We start from the raw sequence: 18,352 nt of genomic DNA, 5'->3' as shown, positions 1-18,352 counted from the left end.
ACATGGTAAATCAACTATATTCCAATAAAACTTAAAAAAAAAAAAAGGAAGGAAGATGGACTGTTTTCTAGACCAAAGAAAATATATGGAAAAAAAAAAAAAGAGATAGGCAGAGGGGGTATTACACACTTACTCCGGACATTTGTCCTATTTTCACCTACCACTCATCCTCCTTCGTTCTATCTCCAGTTTTTAGCCTGTAGGTTAGCCCCTTTCTCTCTAATCATCCATTGCTCAAGCCAGGAACCTATAAACAAAGAAAATGGCTAAGGAGCAGCCACTGAAACCTGGAACCAGGCCTACGTTACACTTACAAAAATTTGATTTTCTGCAGAAAAAATATTTTGACTCCTACGTTTTTAGAAAGATCTGAAATGGATGACACCAAGCTGTTTGCCTAAAATAATGTCCCAAGCCTGAAATGGAATGGATATTTCCTGAGATTAAAATAGAAACTTGTTTTGCTAACAGAAAACAACTTGGAAATCAAAGAGTCATTTAAGTTGAAACCATTATTTTTCCTTTTCTTGCAGAAAATTCCTGTGTTTATACACACTAAGAGATAGAGATAATGAGGTCCCTCTTCCACAGAACTTTCCATTAAAAATTTAAAGTTGGAGAAATCTCAAAAAAACAATAAAGATGGGGGTGGAGTTTGTAATGTAACAAACTCATTCAATAAACATTTACGGGCACCTACTACATGCCAGGCACTGAACAAAGAAACTTGCCCTTGTAGAGTTTGCATTCTAGCAGAAAGAAGACATGCAAAACAAGAAATAAGCAAATTATATAGGAAACTAGAAGATGAGTGCTTTGGAGAAAAGACAAATTAGGGACAGGTTGCAATTTTAAATAGGGTGGTCAAGGTTCGTCTCCTCAAAGAGGTGACATACGAGCAAAGACTGAAGTGAGAAAGGGAGCCATACCGATATCTGGGTCCAGGCAGAAGTAACAGTCAACGGCCCGAGGCAAGGGGCATGCCTGGAGTGTGGGAGAAAGGCACGGAGGCCATGGATTAGAGGAGAGGTATGGGAGACCAGATCACCGGCCTGGGCAGTTATTCCGGGTAGGGCTTGGGAAGAGTGGTGACTTGATTGGACTGATGTTTTAACGTGCATTTTAGGTTAATCACTGAGTGTTTTCATTTGAACACAGTCCTTTTATAATACATTTTACTCTGCAACAACAGAACAATGATGGTTCAAAATGGTTTTCTAAATGATCTCCGCAGTATCGGGCACCACAGGACTGCTAAGTAGTAACCGCCCTCCCTCTCCGGGGGACACGTGCCCCTAAAAGGGCAGCCGTTGCTCTCCTTCTAATGTGCTCAGTGTTGAGCAGGCAGAGATGGAAACAGTCTGCACGTCTCTTCTTCAAAACTCGAAAAAGAAGCCAAGCATTTCCTTCGCTTGGTTACAAAATTTTTTAAAATCTGCCTCTGCCAACTCTGCGGGAGAAGCAAACTCCCCGAGTTTGCCTTTACTAATTTGTCCAAGTCGTGCTGCGGTTTCACTACATGCAGACACTGCTCAGCTCCAGTCCCACAAACCTCTCTCATCTTGGACTTCGCCCTCCGGTGAAAGCTGCGGCTCGCCCGTTCGGTCACCACCTGCTCTGAAGGAACCCGCGGAGCGCGCACCTCGGCCCCGGGCCCCTTTCCTCCCCGGCTCTGCCTTTCCTGCCGAGCACCCTGCTCTCTCCAGCCCAGGCCAGGCTTGCAACTTTCCTCCCAGCCTGGCGCTCACCCCGCTTGGCTGGTCCCCAAGAGACGCTGCCTTCCCGCGGCGCCCCCGCCCCCCGAGCTTCCCGCAGCCGGGCCGAGCGCCCTCACCCCTCACCCGGGGCCCCGAGAGCGGCTAGTCGGGCGCACGCGCGCCCCCCGCCCCTCCCCGCAGGCGGCGCAGCTTCCCCTGCAGCACCTCCCCTCTCGGGGAGGGAGCCGGAGGGGGCTCGGGACGCCGCGCGCAGACCTGCTCCCGCTGCGCGCCGCGCCGCCCTCCTCCGAGAGTAGCAGCAGTAGCCGCGGCGGCCGCAGGGGTTCCCGGCTGCCGCAGCTCCTCAGGGGAGCCGAGCGCGCCTCCTGCGAGCCCAGCACCCCCAACCTGCTCGCCGCGCGCAGCTGAGCCGCCGCGCGGGACTCGTCGCCCAACATGGATTTCCTCCTGGCGCTGGTGCTCGGGTCCTCGCTCTATCTGCAGGCGGCCGCGGAGTTCGACGGGAGGTGAGTCGGACCCCGGGGCGCCCTCTCTTGCTCGTTGCAGCGCTAATTTCACACCGCCCTGGGGTTCCCCCTCTCTGCTCTCGCTCCAGAAGTTGGGCCACCGCACAGCCTCGGCGGGAGGAGAGCCGTCGAGCCGCCCTCTCTACCAGTGGCTGCCCGAGGCCTGGAGGGCGCGCCCCCTGCGAGTCCGGGAACCCGGCCGCGGCTCCCCGGGAGAGGCTGCGCGGCGGCGCGAGCCGCCCACCCACGGCTCGGCAAAGAGGGCTGGGAGAGAGGGGAGGCTCGAGCCGGGCGTCTGGGTTCTGAGGGCGCGGGTTAGCCGCCCCAGAGGAGGTGACGCGCGGGATATCTCTTGGCTGGGAAACTCTCGTTCTTGGTTTAGACAGCTCTGCAGTGGGGAAACTTCTAGGTGGTAGGGGCCAAATCCCGGCTGGGAGCTGTCAGGGCAGCTCACACAAAGGGTGGGGAGAGGAAGCGACTGGGCCTCCAGGGAGGGACCTGTTTGCCTCCCCACTTGGTTTCCTTGGCGGGGGTGGGGAACTTTGCGTGCGTGCGTGTGTCTGTGTGGTGTCTGTGTGTCTGTACGCACACACAGCTCCCGAGACTTAGGGCGAACCTGACTCCTGCGTGCTCTGACAGGTTCCAACAACCCAAGGCTGTGCTCCGCTCCGCTGTCACTCAGCCTCTCCTCCCGCCTCTGCGCGCGGAGCCCTCTTCCCCATCGCCGGGTCGGTTCCCGCGACTGTGTGTGTGTGTGTGTCTCTGTGTGTGCCTCTCTCTGTGTGTGTCTGTGTAGGGAGGGCGTGCTCGGTTACCCCACCTCGGCGCAATTGCAGACCAGAGTCGCCCCGAAACGAGGCAGGAGCAGCCAGGAGAGTTTTTAACTTGGGTCACACCGCCCTGCAGTCGCCCTCAGGCAACGACCGGCACCCACACTCCCGCCCCCGCGCAGCCGGAAAGACTGCCGCACCTGTTTTTCCTGCAATCTTGGAACGAATCAATTCCACAATTGATTGGTTTTCTTCTACCTGGAAGGAACGGAGGGAAGCCAGTGGAGCGCTGAAGAGAAGAAGCGCAGCCGCTGGTTTACCACCTGGTTGGAGGAAATGGAAAGTTCGTGGTTATTTGTCCTTTGGGCTTGGGGGCATAAGGGGGAGATGAAAGGAAGGGGAATTGAAAAGATTAGGGAGCTAAAAAAAACGTGGGTAGCGGCCAGAGGCTGTTTTATTTTATTAAAGTAATTATTTGCCCACATTCGTGTCTGTTGTGCGTTTCTTTGCACACATATTTGCAACAAGAAATACATCACGTGATTATGTATAAGATTTCCATACAGCCTTAAAAAGATGTCTAAAACAGACAATTAAAATATTGATCCTCTAGGGGGAAAATGTCATTGAGGTAGGTGTGAATCTAAACAACGAACCGATTTACCAAATAAGGTGTCAAAGTGGAATCTGGTAGTAAATCTTATCCTGAAATCGAGTGCTTGCTTTAGTCCTTATTTACATTAGAGAGGACGGTAACACGAATAGTTGATGCAGGAAAGTTTCAAACCACAAGGACACTTGAGATGTTAGCTACACTTTAAACTCTCCTTGGTTTTATTTAGTCTTCTTTCTCAAGTACATTATTTTCTGGGAACTTTTTCTGAAGAAGAGTCATACCTGGAAAAGAGTTCTGTTTCATTTGATTTTGAGAAACCTCCCTTCCTTCTCCTTCCCACATGTACCTGTTATATAAGGCAGAAAAAATTTTTCTTTCTGCTTTGACATGTCTTACTTAATACTTTTCAGTTTACAGTGTATCAGTCAAAACTGACTTTCCTCTCAGGAGCAGGTGTGGGCCTTTGAGGAATCTGTTTTATTTCAAGCTTCAGAAACCATCCTATGAGTGGCAGCCTTGAGAATTCTTGGTTTTAGCTGGTGCTCTTTCCTTGTAAGAAAGGCTCTTCCCCTCCCTTTCCCACCCCCCTACTCTTGGGCGGTTGTATCTGCGTTTGTCTGATGTTTGAAATTAGATCATGGCAGAACTATTTCCCTGAAGGTGTGTTATTGTTTTATTTCTTCAGGCATGAAGGAGTTCATAGAAAGTTGTTGGGTGTGATTAAAATTTTTTTCCAAAGTAATAACAAAGAGGAAATTATTTTTAATTTCGAAAGTGTCTTTATTTAATTCGAATCTTTTTGTTTGGTAGGTGGCCCAGGCAAATAGTGTCATCCATTGGCCTGTGTCGTTATGGTGGGAGGATTGACTGCTGCTGGGCCTGGGCCCGCCGGTCCTGGGGACAGTGTCAGCGTGAGTATCACCCCTGGGACTTCAGCTTCCTTTGAGGGCGGGCTGTCCACCATGCGTCATGGCTTCGCTCTGCACGTCGGAGGGCTCATTTCTGAGCAAGGCTTGGTGGTGTGGTTCTGATGGAATCTGCAGTCCCTGACCTCTTATTCTGCCACTTTCCAACCTGAGCCACCTGTAGGAAGGTGCCAGTTTTGTTATTCACAGAGAGCCACCTAGGACGCTCGTTTTAGCTTTTGTCCCCCATACCTCCAGCTCTTGTTTTCCCATCAGGCTTACTCTTCCCTTTGCTCTGGGCTCTGAGGTGGGAGTAAGATAGTGAGTCTAGACTGTATTTACACTAAATAAACTCTGAACCTTGTAGCACTTATAAATTCCTTACCATGGCTGTTGTATAAACTGGCCTATTTGTAAACCTTTTTTTTTTTTTTTTTTTTTTTTTTTGCGGTACGCGAGCCTCTCACTGTTGTGGCCTCTCCCGTTGCGGAGAACGGGCTCTGGAAACGCAGGCTCAGCGGCCATGGTTCACGGGCCCAGTCTCTCCGCGGCATGTGGGATCTTCCCGGACCGGGGCATGAACCCGCGTCCTCTGCATCGGCAGGCGGACTCTCAACCACTGTGCCACCAGGGAAGCCCCTGTAAACCTTTTTTTTTTTGAAGTGAGATGGTATTGACTGGCTTCTAAATGGACCACCCAGTATAATCCAATAATACCTCTGGGAAAAACCCCATCATCTTTAAGTTCCATGAGTAATCAACATCACGTAATAAGTACCCAATCAGAACACTGATTTTTAATTTTACATGATCACAAATGGGTATTTTAATGGTAGAAGTCAGAGCCACATCCCAGAAGTTTGAGAAATTCATTCCCAGCATTTTATCTAGATCTTAACATTTTATCCCACTCTCCCTAACAAAAGAATCCACAAACTATCAAGTAAATTTCCGGCATATCTTTGGAGCACGAGGTTGGCATGTCTGGTTAGATAGTGGGAACTGAGTTGGGTGTCATATATCCCAGTGTTTACTGCTGCTGAGAAAGGGGCTTAGAGAAATAGGGAAGGATAGTTAAGTCTGGAGCTGGAAAGGGAGGAGCCTGCCTTAGAGAAGTGCTGGCAGGATGAGGAATCAGGTAGATTCCAGTTTGGAAAACTAGGCACTCCCTCAGCTATTTCAGTCTTTGAGAACGTGATGTCTGTCCTTAACTTTGTGAAGGAGGGAGAGTGACAGCCCCAGGTTGACCTCTCTGGTTAGGGATAGAAAGGTAAAGGGGACTAAAGTTTGTCTACCTGCTCCCTGCAAGCCACTGGGCCAGACTTTTTGCACAGTTGGGTCATTGCTGCTTTTTATAAAGGCAGATGGTGGTAACTTCAGTTTTCAGTAAACAAAAGAACTAGGTTAAGTTTCTGTGCTCCCACTGGTTGGTCTATTCCCGTTGTTTTTAAGGGAAGATGGTCAAAAAAGAAGAATGGTACCTGGTGAAATAAAGTCTTATGCCACAGGGCCAGAGGTATTTGCACAGCTGGAGGCCACAGGTGTGGAATTTGAAGAGCAATCCGGTGTTGATAAGCAAAGGGTGAAGAGAGGATTCTTCTCTTGACCCAATACACACATCTCTCCTGAATAAAAAATAAGTAGTTTCTTTGCAGGAAGGGAGACAGTTTCCTCCTCCTTCACTGCCTTAATTTTCAGGACACTCCCAAAGCAAATGTTGCAGTGCTTTGGGTGTGCACAGGCCGCCAGCCCCACCCAGGACAAGGCTGCCTGGCAGAGTGCCCTGAGCTCAGTGGAGTACACCTTCCATGAAGGCAGCGTGTCAGGGCAGTCGGCAGAAGCACGCGGAGGAGTATATTTGCACTCTGCCAGATGTGCTAAAAGAATTCCGCAGAGAAAACTCGATCTCTTAGAGGTTCATCACCTGCGGAATTCCCCAGAAAGAACCTCTAGGAGCTGTTTTATGTCTCTTTACCTCGGAATTAAATTTTCTCTAATATATACTGGCTTGGCAGTTCTGAATTTGAATGAGTTTAAAGACCTTTGAAAGGTCCAGTGGCTTTACAAAACTTAAACATCCAAGTGATTTCCTAGCGTTCCACTTTCTGCACAGTAGCTTTCCCAGCAGATATGGGACACTATTCTATTATTTTCTATCCCTTCATTTTGATTCTAAAAGACTGCACAGTGGTTAAATATAGTATTGGATAGTACTTATCTTTTCCTTCCTGTTACTGAATCCAAGGAAGCTACAACATGGCATGAGGTAATTACTGAAATGGTAATAAATGCGTAAGGTGATCCTGCACAAATCACAGTTTACCTTAGATTTGGTGGAAGTTTGAGAGGCAGCATAATGGAGGGAACATGGACTGTGGAGCTAGATTGCCTGGGTTTAAATTAGTTCCACCTCTTATTAGCTGTGTGACCTTGATCAGGTTATTCAGTCCCTCTGTGCTTCATTTTCCTCGTCACTAAAATGGATCTAAAATAGTACAATACCTCCTAGGACCACAACACGGCTTAAGTAAGTTATGATTTGTAAAGCACGTAAAACTACTGGCACAGAATAAACACTGTTATGTGTGTTTGGTGAAATTAAAGAAATATAAAGGACTACTGCTGCTGACAGTGTTCTGGGATGGGACATACCCATGCTATCAGATTCTTTGTTCTTTAGGCATGATATATGCATTTTTGCATTTATACTGCTGAAATAAAAAAATGGTTCCAAGGTTCTGTGTTGCAATAAAACAAAATGCCTTTAAGCTAAAAAGGGCCAGAGGGATCTTTACCATTAATATTACAGATGGCAGAGTTGTAAAAATGAGTTCACAGATGGATGCTGCCTTGTCTGTGTTTTATTTTTGCAGAACCTCAGATGGTCCAAAAGTCTCTTGCCAGTTCAGAGATCCCCCTGTCTTTGTTTTGCTGTAAACAGGTAGAGGAATGTGGTCACCTCAGAGTGGGAAGAAAGAACAGCGGCAAAACGAGGCTTGTCGGGGACAAATGGAAAAGTCCTGATTAGTTTTTAAAGAAACCTTTTGTGAAATTAAAACCTTTGTCACTATATTTATTCAAGGAAAGTACCTTGCTATTCTTTAACAGTTACATCTGGTAATGGATTACCTATAAAAACTCCAAACAGCTTCTGGGAAATCTAATGTGAAAAATGTTTTTGCCTTCCTGACCCTTAGATAATCTCAGAGTTCTCTTTCCCATGAGGAGCATTCTCCCTTCCTTAGCAAAAGTGCCCTGGTTCTCGTTTTTCTGAATGATTCACTTTGGAATTTTCCTTCAAATCAGCACAGCAAAGCAAAAGGAAACTGTTCCCACCTGCATGTAGAAGCGCCCAATTTATCCCTTAGAAGATGTGTAAGTTGGGGGAGACCATACCCTCATCGTACTGTTTGTCAGGTCTCACACCCTAGAGCACTGACCCTTGGGTGAGTGTTTACCTCCGTTTGGTTGAGCATATGTGAGACATATTGACTCAATATTGTGTGAGTCGAGTATATGTATTTACACAAAACATGCTGCATTTCATTTTCACTCGCTGCCCCCCTTTCCAGAGACTTGTTGGGAGAGGACAACGGACATGGCAGGGGGCTTGCGTTGCCCAGCCTCTCTCCTGCCTCACCAAGTCCACCCGCAAAGCCGTGTTCAGCCAGACTTCCCACCCTTCCCTCTGGGACTGAGGAAGGAAGGACCAGAGCTGCTACCCAAACAGGCACAGGAGCTGTCCTTCTGCCTCCCGCCTGTGCCACCCAATATTCCCGCCCCACTGGGGAAAGCATGACCTATTCCAGACATAGGCAGGTTATGTTTTCATTGTTCTTTTAAAGATCATACCCGTACCTTCTTTCTATCCTTTGATTCTTTGTTCTGTGTTCTTGACTTATAAACAGATCTCTACATGTTGAGAATTCAGAATTGGGTTTTCCAGTTAATTGTCTTGGGCTTTACCTTTATTGACTATTGATATGGCTCTTGATTGTAAACGGGAAGTTTCTTACTATGTTTATAACACACCGATGCTTCCATATTTACAGCACACAGCGCCTTAATCACTTAGATTATCACAAAATACTTGTTTCTTGCTCTGTAGTTATTCTATTTAACTTCCTTAACTTTTCCATCTTGTTAATGGCACATTTCATTTTAATTATTTTAACAATTTCTCTACTCAAGTGGAGATCTCTGTAATAAAGGTTTCTCAGGGTTTGTATATCTGATTTTAAAAAGCCATGTATTCCGTGGAAACAGTTCTTAACTAAAAGCACTAAACAATTAGGGACAGCTGAGTGGAGCCCTGACTTTTGTACCTGATTAGCTATTTAACATTTCTCGGCTGCAGTTTTCTTATTTTACAAGTGGATTTCTAAGGTGCCCTGCAGCTCTAAACCCCATCTGAGAACTTCCTTAATATTGAAAAGGGTATATAGGATCTAGATATTGCATTTCTGTATGGTTCTCTTTCTGTTTACTTTACTTGGACAGTTGGCTCTATATGTGGCTATAACAATAGTGTTTCTGTTGAAAGCACTTTGTAAAGGTATGAAGAAAAACTCAAAATACAACTAGTTCTAGGTTTCAACAAAGCTGTTCAGTTCCTGAGTTCTTTGGCTGTCATTGAGCAATTTGTGGTTTTTGAAAGAATTTATATAAATTAGGATGGTTTTGTATCATTTTTCCTTAAGACCAGGCAAAATGCAGGTGTTTTGTTATGTTTCTTTGGAGATTTTTGTTGAGAAGTGAAACCTACTCCCAGAGTTTGCTTTGCTTTATTAGTTCTAAACCTCATTTTCTCCTCCCTCCTCTCTGAAGTTAGTAAAGGCTACAACTGTACAATTGCCATGTAAAGTGAAAATTCTGGATTTTTATCAGCGCTAGATAAACTTACAGGTTAGTGCAACTTAAGGACTGAGAAACAGTAATTCATTCTGAAACTGTTTTGGAGTTGTCAAAGAATTTCACTTGGATAATGTATGTTATGGCTAATGATCATGGACCACTAGAAAGAATGATGAACAAAGCATTGAATTATTTATTTCTGTATTTCAAATGAAATGGTTATTAGTTTAAGCAGAGAATTTTGATTTGGTAAGTGAAACATTTAAGTGTTCACTTCATATTTCATTCCTTATTCATATCTGGGTTCAGAAATCAGCCTCTTAAAAGGAACATGATTTTTTAATTTTTAATTAATTTTTTAATTTTAAATTAAAATTTTAATTTTTAAATTAAATTTAAAAAATTTTTTTTATTTTTTTAAATTTTAAAAAATTAATTTTTTAATTTTTGCTCCCTATGTCGGTCATTGATTTCCTGTCCCTATATACAAAAGTATATAGATTACACCCTTCTTTGATATTTTGGATTTTGAGTACTTTCTTTAAAATAGTTAAGAGTAAACAAGAAATATTGGAAGTGACTTTTTAAAAAAAATTTTTTAGATTTATTTTATTTATTTTTGGCTGCATTGGTTCTTCGTTGCTGTGCACAGGCTTTCTCTAGTTGCAGGGGGTGAGGGATACTCTTCATTGCAGTGTGCGGGCTTCTCATTGTGAGGGTTTCTCTTGGTTGCAGAGTACGGGCTCTAGGCACACAGGCTTCAGTAGTTGTGGCACTCGGGCTCAGTAGTTGTGGCTTGCGGGCTCTAGAGCACAGGCTCAGTAGTTGGGGCACATGGGCTTAGTTGCTCCGTGGCATGTGGGATCTTCCCAGACCAGGGCTCAAACCCGTGTCCCCTGCATTGGCAGGCGGATTCTTAACCACTGTGCCACCAAGGAAGTCCCTGGAAGTGACTTTGAAGGCCACACATAGTGTTCCCCTACTGTTCCTAGTGAGTGCCTTTCCATTAGTAGTGAACAACCATGGCAACCTCCACTGGCCATGAATCAACATTTTACAGATGAAGCAGGTTTTTATATCCATACAACTGTACACGCTCCAGGAGTAACTGGGAATCTCAAGGCAGGTTGTGCTGCTCAGAGCCGTGTTGAAGATTGCCAGCAGGTCCCAGGCCAGCTTACTGGAGCTGAGCACGCTTCACTGTCTTAATGTTTATCAGCTTCCTCCTCTAATTTTGGGGTGAGAATGCAAAATCTCATGTTTTATTTTTTGAGGTAGGAATAAATGCAAAGCAGTGGACAATCTTATAACTACTTTCAGTGCTAAACCTGAATCTCCAAATCCTTAGCAAGTCCGTTTTTTGATTAAGATTATCCAACCACCACTTTCCATGAAAAGGTTAAGAACAGCATGTACTTTGGGTGACTTCAAGTGGTCTTGGAATGCAGATTCCAAACTAGAATCAGTGTTGAAGAAGTTTGACCTTTTTCCATAGGTAGTTTTGGAGTATGTGTCGTCTTGAAAGTTAAGGTTCACAGAAATTACCTTGTTCCTTCATTCTTTCCCCGCATTAGTACTGATCTTTATATCATACTGTTGAGAGCTACTAATTTCCTTAGATCCCCTCATAAATTAATCTGGGAAGGTCTTAACCTTTACAGACTAGAAAATTTTAGCACTTCTCAGCCTGGGAGGTCAGGTCAAATCTAGGGAAGCCCTTCAGTGGGCTTCAGCTGCTGCGTCTGCCCTCACATACCTGCCACAAGGAGGTGCTACCTGAAAGCGCACGTGCGCGTACACCTGGTCCTGAGGCGCCGCTTCCAGCCCAGAAACAGCACTTTGCTACTGGGAAACTTTTTGATAAGCTTTGGAAAATGTAGGTGTGCTTCCCCCACCCCCTTCTGTAGCAATGGTAATGGTGGTTTTCATCCGTAGAATTCATGTTATATGCATTTTCTTTTTTTTTTAATCTTTATTGGAGTATAATTGCTTTACAATGGTGTGTTAGTTTCTGCTTTATAACAAAGTGAATCAGTTATACATATACCTATGTTCCCATATCTCTTCCCTCTTGCATCTCCCCGCATTTTCAGTCAGTTGAATCAATTGCTTGCTTTTAAAGCGAATCCAGAGATGCTGAGTGATTCCCTGCAGTTTCCTTCAGTGAGTAATGGAAGATATTCATCACAGGGGCTGTGCCTTCATCACGGGGGAGATGAAAGGGAACGAGAGAAGGGTTATAATGGTCTAATCTTCATCACTCCTCCCCTCCCCCACCACCATAACAGATACTTTTGCCCCTTTCCCACCGATTTTGTGCAGGTTTAAAAATTTTTCCCATCAGCCTTTTTTTTTTTTGCGGTATGCGGGCCTCTCACTGTTGTGGCCTCTCCCGTTGCGGAGCACAGGCTCCGGACGCGTAGGCTCAGCGGCCATGGCTCACGGGCCCAGCCGCTCCGCCACATGTGGGATCCTCCCGGACCGGGGCACGAACCCGCGTCACCTGCATCAGCAGGCGGACTCCCAACCACTGCGCCACCAGGGAAGTCCCTGACTCATTCTTTTAAATATGGGTGTATCATATCTCTTTTAAATAGGGATGTACCATAATTAATTTTAAATTAATTAATTAAAAAATCCCCTATTTATGTACATTTAGGTGGTTTTCAATATTTTGTTTTTACAAAATATGCTGTAGTGAATATCTTTACACATTCATCATCACTGTTATATACATACAGATATGGGAGAGATAGTCATCCTATTTTTATGTAAGTACAGTTGTTGAAGAGCTCTCATTTTATTTTTATAAATTTTCTTATATGAAATATGTAACTTAAAGGTGATTAAATCACGGATAATACAGAGTGGAAACCTTCCATTCAGTCATTTTCTATTTTTGACTCCTTAGAAGATACCTTAAAAGACGAATAGAATGGACTTATTTCTATGTTTTTATGCCCTACCTCGTGTGGGAAAGGATGTGAAGTGGCTTCCAGGAATGAATGCAGTAAAATAGGAAGATAGAATTAACAATGGCTAGAGGAAGAAAAAAGGATAGAATAAAAGATAAGATGTTGGGAGGCGAGTTAATAAGCGCAGATATGTAAGCCATAGGATTTAAACTAATGTTTCATAATTTAGCTCTTAGTTGCTGCTAGCCAAAGGAAAAAGGGAAGTTTCATTGCTTATATAATTCATGTTGTTTGTTAGGGAAAAATCAAGCCAGTTATTTGGGGAAATTATGGCTTTTCCCACATATAGTACTGAAAAAAGACTTTCATGTGGTCTTCAGAGAGTGGGGTTGAATGATGGAGTGGAAGGGGCTACAGCAACGTTTTTATCATGAAGCAAGTGGTGGTTTTGTAAAGCCCTCCAACCTAAGAAGAGACCCTTACTCTAGAACTGCAGCTCATAGAAAACTATTTTACAAGCAGCTTCAGAAACCTTATACATACTTAGCTTTCTGATGACTCAGCTTGATTCAGCCCAGAATATCTAGCAGTGATGAGTGAACTGTATAGTACAGGGCTTTGGGTGGACAATTCCAGGTTAGACAAAAGACAGTGTCAAGTTAGGATCTCTGACAATGTCAAGTTTGCTGTAATATTAATTAAAAGCTAGTCCATATATTTTTTCTTTTCTTTTTTTTTCAGCCCATGTATTTTAAAAATCAGTCAGCAGTTGATGGAATTGGTACCCAGAGGCATTGGGAATGGAATACAGATAGGTGTCTCCTAGGATCCAGTATTAGGAGGCTCTGCAAAGAAATCAGTGGGAGAATTTTTTGTATCAATTTTGTATGAGTTATTATTTTTGTATTCATTGAATATCAGTGTAAAAAGTCATTACCATTTTGTATGTACTTACTCATTTTCATGCAAATTATAACTTGGGGTAAGAGGTGAGGCACAAACATGGCTTCCAGGCATCATTTATCCTACTTATGCTGTTACTTGGAGTAAGGGCCAGTGAGCCCAGGAACAACAAAATCTTTGACCAGTGCTCATTTGCCCAAAGCTCCTGATTGTTATGGGTGTGCAAAGGAGCCCAAATGACCCTTAGTTTTTTTTTGTTTTTTTTTTTTGCGGTACACGGGCCTCTCACTGTTGTGGCCTCTCCCATTGCGGAGCACAGGCTCCAGATGCGCAGACTCAGCGGCCATGGCTCACGGGCCCAGCCACTCCGTGGTGTGAGGGATCTTCCTGGACCGGGGCACGAACCCGTGTCCTCTGCATCGGCAGGCGGACTCTCAACCACTGCGCCGCCAGGGAAGCCCAGACCCTTAGTTTTTATTCTAGTTCATCTGGATCTCATGGAGGGCTGCTTTAAATAAGCCACTGGGGCCTGAATAGACTCAAAGCAGAGTCTCATGTCACCGTCCAGACACAAACGTAACTTGTTTTCACTGGAGTATGAGGAAAGGTTAATCCTCATGCACTCCTGAAGCTCCATTGGCAATGGAACCTGAAACTCTGGGATACATATGCCCTAGGAGAATCTGCCTCTCAAAAAAAGAAAAAAAAAAAGAAAGAGAAAGGCTCAACATGATGTGTCTCGAGAGGGCCCCAATCCAGTAAGTGCCCCATCTCCTTGGGAGAAACAGAGAAAGGGACTTTGAATGCCTTTCCCCAGAGATCAGCACCAACCAGGGATCTAACCTGTCCAAGAATTGTCACCCTGTATCAACCTGGAGGGGAGCCAAGGAGTTTACATCGCCAGGGCCAAGATCTTACATTTCTTTGTGTGAAAAAATAAATGATCAGTTCTCAAATATAATAGAATGTAGCCAAGATAATTTCGCTTGAAAAAATTTCAAAGTAATATCAATCGCTGACCATAGAAAAATACTGTAGCATAGGCCTAATGTGATTGACAGTGCATCCCTGGGAATCTACCAGAGAAAATTGGTTTCAAAATGTATATCTAGTTACTTAAAAATCATCAGTGTGTTACAAGGTATAGAGTTCAGTTAAGTAATATCAAATATAAAGAAATTTATATTTGTGCATTTTAAATTATATTTAGTGTATTTTAATGCACTAAAGCTTCATTTTCCAATTTCATCACGTAATTACTACTAGTGCCTAGTTGAGATAATTATGGTCATAATATAAATACTAATAAAATTCCTAATAAAGCCAGCATAAAAGAGTACGTTACAGCCTAGATGTGATAATGTATTATTATGTATGGTAAAATAGTGTAGATATCCATGTGTTATTACATATTCTTTCATAGATAGTCTCAAGAATTTTAGTTTTAACTTAGCCTGATGAAACACTGTTAAGTCAACTTGTTATTCTTACGTCTGATAGAAGGAAAAAGAGATATGAATAATCAAATTGGTTTCGTAGCTTTACAATATAGTAGTTGATTTTGTAGAAGAAACAGTTTTTCTCCAAATTATATTTAATTAGAAGCCCTCATTTTCTGCCGTATATTAACCAAAGGCTGGAGACAGCCTTGGTGGGTGTTAGATGCTGGGGAAAGCCAACCTGAGACTAAGAATCTGCTGTAGGTGATTTGCATGAGGATAGTCTAGAATCAAATAAATTTTAAAACTGAACACTTCATTTAGTTAGTATCTCTTTAATGGTCCTGTAGATTAATGCTATAAATTCTCCAAAACTGACGTTGTTTTCCTATTATAACATCATCAGATCACAAGGTTAAGGTTGTCTTTTGTAAATATTACTGACTTATTCTGAACTTTTAGGAACTATGTCATCACAGTTTAAATTTGTGCTAATGTACACAAAAGAAGAAACTATTAGACATTTCTGGATTTATGCTCACTTTGCCAAAAACAGTGTTGTTTTTCAAAAATCTCTAGCCTTGTTTTTATAGATCAGAGTTTTCAAACTCAGTTTCTATGAAAGATCCCTAAATGGTCAAAGGTGTGTGTTTTTAGCACAGAGACTAACTCCTTGGATAGATTTTCCGAACATAAGCTTCCTGCCACCCAAAATATTTTTCTAAAGCCTTTGTTACCTCTTATTTTATTTTAATGTTGATTTTGTAGGTACTTGGTAACTGTCTGCCAAGGGCTTTCATGCCAACAAATAGCAAATAATAGAAAAACACAAATTGCAGCTCATGCTTAAGTGTGTTTTTTTTTTTAAATGTACATGGATGTTTAGAGTTGATTTTATATTATATAACTTACTGTGGCAATAGTTTCTACTGGGTAAATTGTCCCAAGCTCATCTGATTATGTAAATATTTCGTGGTGTTTCATATAGATAATGGTGGTTTCAATTTCTTTTGTCCCTTGGATTGAGTTTTTAAATCAAAACTCAATTGAGTTTTTACTGATGAATTAAAAGGTTCATTGCATCTTGGTGTCTATGTATGGCCAAAAATTAGGATATTCCCCTGTATAGTTTATTTCCTAATTAAGGCAGAATTGTGTTTTTTTGAAACAGGTAAATTGGGGGAGAAAATATAAAGTTATGAAGAAATGATTTGTAGATTTGTTACATTTTCTGTTCTCTAATCTTGTGTTGAGGTCTGATGAATGCTATAGCTTTGATGCATATAAAGCAGTAGACTGAAAGTTGGTGTCATCCAAATTCTTACTCAAAATGCTATTCGTGGGCGTGGGATCTGTTGTCCTGGATGTTGGTGTTACAAACATGCAGAGTTGGAGAGCTGTCTATGAATAGAGTTTGCCAGGCTAATATTAACTATTTTGACAATGAGAAATATGTGAAATTTAGGGTTGGGGCATGGAGAACATCTTAGAGTTACTTTTTTCCTAGCTAGAGATTAGGGTTAGAAGGTAGAAGTACAGTGTCAGGGAGGACCATTCCCTTTCATCTATGTACCTGGCATTTATCACCTGGAAAGAGGTGCCTGTATCATGCTTAAGAGACTGTCTGACGATATGCCAGAAGATAGGGATACCTTTGGCTAATAAGGAGGCTCAGTTCCTTGGGTTTCTTATCCCTCATTTTCCGTAACTCTGTCCAAAGCCCAGCATGGACTCCAAATCTGTAACCTGTGTTTAGCAGGCAAGAAAAGTCATCCCTGAATAGTTCAGTTTCTTTGGTTTATATTAGTCACAATTTTATAAAATCATTAGGGTGCTTATGATCCTTAACCATGCCTGATAATCACTGAGACCCCTCAGTAGAGCGTAGTGTCACTGAGAGCCCTCAGGTGAACTGAAGCAGTGGTCTGGGACAAGTTGCAGGAGAGAGTTCTACAGCTGTGAATTCTCACCAAGTGGCTTTGCCGGTGAGATTGCATGTGTTAACCACTGTGGCTCTTTACAGTGGCTGTCGGGAAGCAGGTTATCAGGAAAAAATGGGACAGATTTTTCTATATTATGTGCTACTAATGAATCCTATTTTAGTGCTTTTTAGTGGGGTTTATACCACAAAACAATACATGTAGGGCATTTATTTTTGGCAGCTTTCACAAAAAAACGTGGTGATGGTTGCCTATGAAAATTTCCTTACGTGTCAATAGAGAATAGATTCCAGAAACTTTCTGGAAATAATCTTCTCCATGTTTAAAATTGCTTTGATTTAAAATGCAGTTTTGTATAGTTTTAAAATGCAAATTTTAGAATGTGGGGCATTGGCTAAAATTTCATGCTAAGAAGTCTTACTTAATGGCTATACATACTGATAACATAAAACTTGCTAAATCTATGTGTGTCAAGGCTGATTTAAGTTAAGTAAGAGAAATGTGACCCAACTTAAGATATTATGAACAAAAATAAACTATACAGAACTGTTGGATGCTTGGTACTAACGTAACTACTTAGAAAAAAATGACGTTTGCTATTCTTTATTAGCTTGTTTTACCTCTGTTTAAAATCATTTAATATTTTTTCTTGATAAATTAGATTTTTCAAAATTGGCATTTAAAGAGTATTAAAGAAACGGTATCCTTTTATATTTTCCCCTTCTCATACATAACCCTAGTCATAAACAGTTTTCTTTAATATGTGATCCAGAATTAATTTGCAATTTATACTTTGATTTATTTTCAGCTTTTTGCTTAGATTGTGCCTGATATATTTCATTACTTTTTTTTAAGAAATGTATCAACATCAAGATATGGTGAGTTCCTTTAAAGTTATAAACCTAACCAACATACAAAAAAACCTCTAACAGGCAAATGTAATGTGTACCTTTAAAAGTACAGAGCAATCATTCTGGATCGATAGTTAGATTATTACTTTAATTGAATCAAATTGGACTTAGAATTATTTTCTTCTAATACTACCTAAAAGAAGGCTCCATTCACCTAATTTTAAATTACACAAATAAATACACAAATGGAAAGTTAAAAGTCTTTCCTCTTTAAAGCATATTTTATGCGTTAAAGAGGAAAGACATTAATCCAAAAGAGAAGTCATACAATCATCTCTTCCCTTACCTCTAGGATCTCTGGGTTGGTCGAATGCTGACCATTACTAGTAGTGTTTCAAGTTTCTTCCATTTACTTTCATTAAAATGGGTAATTTACATATCTTCAAGTGAAATGGCTGAGCTTTCACACTAATTCTTGTTGCTATTGACAACCAAAGCAGCCATGCAAGAAGAAAATGCTGTGGAAGGAAAGAAAAAAAAAACCTTAATATTTCCTCCGCAAAGTTGGAGAGAAAAGGGAACACACAGTATGTAAGAAACAGGTAAGTAAAGATATATCAATTTAAAAACTACCAGACTTGGTTACTAATTTATCAAAAGTTTTAATTTTTTTCAGATATTTTGTCCAACACTCATTTAAATAAAAGGATACTGTCTCTTGGAACCAAAAATTAATATTCTGAAAATGAAAAATTGGATTGGAAGGTACCGTGTCACAAAAGGTCTGAAATACTTTAATTTAGAATTTGAACTATGAAAGAATAGCACAACTTCAATTATTGGTTAATATTTTTGTTACAAAATGTTTTTTAATGACAAAATGGTGACTAAAATATTACTATTTTGAACATGTCCTAGATTTTTTTGTTTGTTTC

General features: G+C 42.0%; 1 protein-coding gene across 6 annotated transcripts in view; it reads left to right on the top strand.

Moving 5' to 3' along the window:
- Positions 1-2,153: 2,153 nt before the first annotated feature.
- The window catches only part of NPNT (nephronectin), a gene marked incomplete at its 5' end in the record, with an annotated part of 73,457 nt that continues 57,258 nt past the window's right edge, over positions 2,154-18,352 (top strand). For all 6 annotated transcript variants that reach the window (XM_082838413.1, XM_082838418.1, XM_082838416.1 and 3 more), the window contains 2 exons: positions 2,154-2,224; positions 4,421-4,521. In XM_082838413.1, coding sequence (XP_082694539.1) covers positions 2,154-2,224; positions 4,421-4,521 — 172 coding nt within the window. The remainder of the gene's footprint in view (positions 2,225-4,420; positions 4,522-18,352) is intronic.

Source organism: Leucopleurus acutus, assembly GCF_964270905.1.
Source record: "Leucopleurus acutus genome assembly, chromosome: 4".
Taxonomy (NCBI): domain Eukaryota; kingdom Metazoa; phylum Chordata; class Mammalia; order Artiodactyla; family Delphinidae; genus Leucopleurus; species Leucopleurus acutus.
The sequence above is the reverse complement of the archived record's forward strand: the minus strand, read 5'-3'. Positions and strand labels throughout refer to the sequence as shown.